At 43.9% G+C, this 5,587-nt stretch overlaps 2 protein-coding genes across 2 annotated transcripts in view; both read left to right on the top strand.

Annotated features, from left to right (window-relative positions):
• The window catches only part of otofa (otoferlin a), a 934,066-nt gene that overhangs the window by 822,444 nt on the left and 106,035 nt on the right, over positions 1-5,587 (top strand). The window lies entirely within an intron of this gene.
• The window catches only part of LOC104966534 (uncharacterized), a 13,976-nt gene that overhangs the window by 6,091 nt on the left and 2,298 nt on the right, over positions 1-5,587 (top strand). Inside the window, exon 4 of the mRNA XM_010795718.1 lies at positions 2,284-2,455. Coding sequence (XP_010794020.1) covers positions 2,284-2,455 — 172 coding nt within the window. The remainder of the gene's footprint in view (positions 1-2,283; positions 2,456-5,587) is intronic.

Raw genomic sequence — 5,587 nt, forward strand, 5'->3', positions numbered from 1 at the left:
GGGGGGGGGGGGGGGGACATTACTTTGTTCTCGTCTAGAATGCATGCACTTTGCTCGGCAGGGAGGACAGTATCATTTCCACGCCACACAAGGTTCGTCCTCCCATTGGCCATCAAACTCTATAACTCTTCACCCTTCAGTAAAGAGAACTGAGAACTTCCACAACACCACTATGTGCAAAATAAATACCATTACCATCATTATACACTCTGCTATATATCATGTGCAATGTTCTTCTTCTTATTAATAATGTTCTATAATAACGTGCAATTACATATCTTCCACTACGTTTTTTTGCAGTACTAAATACTCACTGTACAGTATTTTACATTAATTATGTGACCGTCTATGTTCCCTAGTTATTTAATTGCTCTTTTTACTGCACTGTTAGTGTAGAGTTTTATTTTTATGCTGCTGTGTTTATTTTATTTTTTGTAACTCTGGCTCAACAATTTCCTTCGGGATAAATAAAGTCCCATCGTATCTTATCTTATCTTTCTCTTGTTTGGTGTGAATCAACTGTTTGGATGTGGATGTGACGTGTACGGACTCTATCTTTTAATGTAGGCTCTTCCAGGATTTACAGTTCGTAGAATTGACGATTATTCATCTGCATTACATTCCCTGCTTTGACATTTTGTTGGAATAAGGTGCATGATGATTTAAGGATACAATCAATCAATCAATCAATCAATCAATCAATCAATCAATCAATGTTTATTTATATAGCCCAATATCACAAATGTTACATTTGTCTCAGTGGACTTCACAGTTTGTACAGAATATCAGTATGACAATACGACACCCTCTGTCCTTAGACCCTCACATCGTACAAGGAAACACTTCCAGAGAAAACCCACAGTTTAAAGGGGAACATGGGAGAAACCTCAGGGAGAGCAACAGAGGAGGGATCCCTCTCCCAGGACGGACAGACGTGCAATAGATGCCGTGTGTAAATTGAAAAGATAATACATTTGCAACATAGGTAGACCAAATGTTTGGAAATGCATGTGTGTATAATAGGAAGATGAATCCACGAGGATATCCATCCAGGACTTATGATCCAGGACCACAGCCACGACTCAAGATCCAGGGCTCGCGATCCAGGACACAGGACCGCAGCAACAGGCACAGCCATGACTCCGGATCCCGGCGTATATAGACACCAAAAAGAAAGAAATGTGGGGAAGCTGGGTTAATCGGAACATGAGAGTACACAGGTATAGGCAAAGAGAAGTAAGAAAGAAGTAAGATGTCCCCCGACAAACTAAGCCTATATCAGCAAAACTAGGGGCTGAATCTAATCAGCCCTAACTATAAGCTTTATCAAAAAGGAAGGTCTTAAGCGCACTCTTAAAAACGGATAGGGTGTCTGCCGTCCGAACACAAACTGGAAGCTGATTACACAAAAGTGGAGCTTGATAAGAAAAATATACAAGCGGCCGAGATGGGTTTTCTCCGCAGGGTGGCTGGCGTCTCCCTTAGGGATAAGGTGAGAAGTTCAGTCATCCGGGAGGGACTCGGAGTTGAACCGCTCCTCCTTCGCGTCGAAAGGAGCCAGTTGAGGCTTTGAATTTGAATTTAAAAGGGAGAGTAAGGGTCAGTGTCTCTGAGTTAAAATGACGGAGGCGCTGAGCCTTAACTGAACTCACTTGTTGGGATAAAATCTCCTTCACACTCTGCTGCTCGACGTCTGACTCACCACCGCCCAACCGACGCAAGCTATAGAGATCTGACAGGAAATCAGATGTAAATGACCCCTTTAGAATTACAAATTAGCTTTCCCTTCTACCCAGAGTGCCTCAGTGCATTGCAGACGGCTGGATTATTTTAGGATGGGTGGTCAATGGCGAGAACATGCACAATCCTGACATCTACATAAAACCAACATCACAGATTAACTTTAAGTGATTGGAAATGTGATGCAGATTCTGAACAGCTGAGCTCCTCAGGCGGGGGAATCCAACGTGCCTCATGAATAAATGTGATTATATTTGTAATAGATCCATGAAATGAAGATAAACTCATTGACATTGAAGCTCCTAACCTTTCCTTTGACAGCCAGTATCAATGCCTTGGGGGACTCATTCATTTACAGTAAAAATACTGAGCATTGGTTTTAAATGCTTTACAGTTTAAATCTGCTCCGTTCTCTTGGTTTATTTCCTCTGTGTCACTTCCTCCACCTCCTAAAAGGACGAAGGGAACATCTGCAGAGTGAAAGAAGACCATCTTTCTTCCCTTTTGTCACATGTTTCTTTCTCCCTTCTTTCCTATCCTCAGAGTGTGAGCTCCCAGGAAACTCTGGGTCGCAGGAAGAGCTCGGTGTGTGTGCCGCGGGTTTTGGGCCAGCTGTTCGTTCTGCTACAGTTTCAGACTCTGGCTCAGCGAATCAAAGTGATGGTCAGGAAGGCAGAGAATCTGGCAAAGCTCACACGCATCCCAGGAGCTGCAGGTAAACACTTAATAATAAGATAAGATATTTTTCTACTACTGTTACCCCCTGCAACATGGGGTTAATGATAATTATTTACAGTGGCAGTGACACAAATTTTCCTGTAAACATGAAAAAACATTTTCAGCAACTTGACAACACATGCAGCATTCAAATCAAATCAAGTTTTATTTATATAGCACATTTTCAAAACGATTTTTGGTCGAGCCAAAGTTCTGTACATGCAATAAAAACACTTTACTGCAATAGCAAACATAAGACAATAAATTACAACAGCAAATATAAAAATCAAACACAGGCAAATGTCAGGAGTCGTACTCTGCTCTGACTAGAAGGCCAGGGAGAAGAAGTGAGTCTTCAGTGAGGATTTAAAAACCCCTAGGGTCTGGGCCGACCTCACATGGAGGGGCAGACTGTTCCAGAGCCTAGGGCCAGCTGCTGCGAAGGCTCGGTGCCCTCAGGTTTTGAGCCTGGTCTTGGGCACTGCCAGCAGCAGCTGGTCAGCAGACCTTAAAGCTCTGGCTCGGGTTTAGCGATGGAGGAGTTCTGCTATATAAGCCGGAGCCAGCCCATTGAGGGCTTTGAAAACAAATAAAAGGATTTTAAAATCAATTCTGAACCGAATTGGAAGCCAGTGCAATGAGGCCAGAATTGGGGTGATGTGGTCACGCTTTTTGTGGCCAGTGAGAAGACACGCAGCTGCGTTCTGGACTAACTGCAGTTGTCTAATTGAGGCCTGGTCCATACCCACATACAGAGCATTGCAGTAATCCAGTCTCGAGGTAACAAAGGCGTTAATAACCCTTTCTAGGTCTTTAAAAGATAAAAACGACTTGGTCTTGGCCAATAGTCTTATTTAAAAAAAAAAAGCAGGGCTTGACTACAGTGCTGACCTGCTTATCAAATTTAAAAGCGCTATTGAAGGTCACTCCAAGGTTCATGACAGAGGGGAGGATGTTTTTATTGAGGGAGCCCAGAATATCAACCGGAGAGGCTGGAGGTCGGGGTCCAAAAAAGATGACCTCGGTCTTGCTCTCGTTGAGGTTGAGGAAGTTTTGGCTCAGCCAGGATTTAATCTCTGTTAAGCAGCATCAATAGCTGTAATGAGTTGACATTTGAATTGAGAGGCAGATAGATCTGTACATCGTCGGCGTAGCAGTGGAAGGGGACGTTGTGTTTTGTGAGAATTGAATCTAGGGGCAGTATGTACAGTAGAAAAAAGATGGGGCCCAGAATCGAGCCTTGGGGAACCCCACAGGTAAGAGGGGCTTTAGCAGAGGAGAAGGCATCTAGCTGCACTGAGAAGCTACGGTCTGTCAGGTAGGACCTGAACCATGCAAGGGCAGAGCCTGTGATGCCTGCGGACTGTTCGAGCCGCGACAACAGGACGCTATGGTCCACAGTGTCGAAGGCAGCTGTCAGGTCTAACAGCACCAGGACAGCTGGGCTACCTGAGTCGGCGGCTAGGAGCAGATCATTAAAAACTCTTAAAAGGGCTGTTTCAGTGCTGTGAAAGCCAGACTGAAACTTTTCATGAATGCCATGCGTGGTTAAAAAAGACTGCAGCTGGGCATAGACTACTCGCTCCAGAACTTTAGATAAAAAAGGTAGCTGGGAGAATGGAGGGGTCGATATTTTTCTTTTTAAGTAATGGCTGCTCCACGGCATGTTTGAAGGCAGCTGGGACACATCCTGAGCTAAGAGAGGCGTTTATTGTAATTAAATCAAAAAAAACATCTCTGAGAAAGGCGAGAGGGAATTGCTGTCGGAGGTGCAGTTTTTCGGCGCCGGTGCTTGACCACATCCGAGAGAGAAGAAGAGGGATACAGGCTCAAGTGGGTCGAGGACAGCATACAATGCTTGATATCATATATACTGAAATGTTTGGGTTTTGGAACTCGAGAACTGCATGAAACCGCTTTTTAATATTTACCAAAAATAAGAATGCAGATGAACATTAATAAAAAGTAATTGTGAGTTCGCCACACGCTATCTCGCGTGCACCGGAGACTCTTAAAACACAATCAAACTGTTTTAGGATCATCTTACTTCAGTATTGACAAATGTATTTTCTGGAAAATAACTGAGTTGTGTGGACATTTCGAGGCAGCATAAAAAAAGCCAATACTGACCATATCAGCGCAGTTATTTAAGCAAAAAATAGCTTATTTTTACATCCTATCATCCTCTTGTGTGTTGTGTTTTCGCCCTATATCAGGGGGGGGGGGGGGGGGGGGGGTGTTAAGATCTCAGGCACTTTAGGATGGTAGGACCCAATTGGCACGACGCCGGGAGACAGAGGTAAAGTAATTTGGTAAGATACTTTTATTTTTCCCAAGATATAGCAAAAAATGAACAACAAAAATGGTCACTATCAAATCTCTAGCTGACGATGACAAAAATGGAGAACAAAAGGAAAAAACGTCCACGTAGTGAGGATCAAACTCATCAGAACACAAAAGAGCATAGCACTGACCCATGACAAGAAGACAAAAACGAACTGACACCCTGAACAATGGGAGACAGGGGAATTTAAACACATGACAATAAGACACAGGTGGGAACAATCAGGGGCGGGACTGACGCTGATGAGCACGGGAGACACCAGAAGGGGTGACAGGTGAAAACAATCAGGAAATTAGAGACACCAGGGAAACTAACAGACAGACAGGAAAACACGGGGAGAAAGACCAGACAATACACAGGGAGGAAAACATGACCAAGGAGAACAGAAGAAACACCCACTCCCAGACACACAAACTAAAACGTGACACAACACAAGAGTCCGTGAACATATACTAACAAAAACAAATGTCCCATTTGGAGAGATAATAAGTACAGATGACGCTGCATATACTGAAACTGTACTCACCCATCACAGGAGGAACAATGGTTGACATTATCAGGTCTGTGGGGTCTCCTGTCTTATTTCCCTTGTTTTGTCTCGGCCACAGTCAGGACAGACCGGAATCCTTCTTTGGCTTGTTTTATAATACATTAGCGCCGTTTCATTTCCCCTCCTGTCTGCATCAACATCTCACTGAGCTGAATTTAAAGCCCTGCCGTCGAGGAGAGGAGGAAGCAGGAGATGGTGCAAGAGGAAAACAGCTTTAATGTTTTGGTTTCCTGCAG

This window comes from Notothenia coriiceps, unplaced genomic scaffold (genome assembly GCF_000735185.1).
Source record: "Notothenia coriiceps isolate Sejong01 unplaced genomic scaffold, NC01 NC01_scaffold00037246, whole genome shotgun sequence".
In the NCBI taxonomy this organism is placed as follows: Eukaryota; Metazoa; Chordata; class Actinopteri; order Perciformes; family Nototheniidae; genus Notothenia; species Notothenia coriiceps.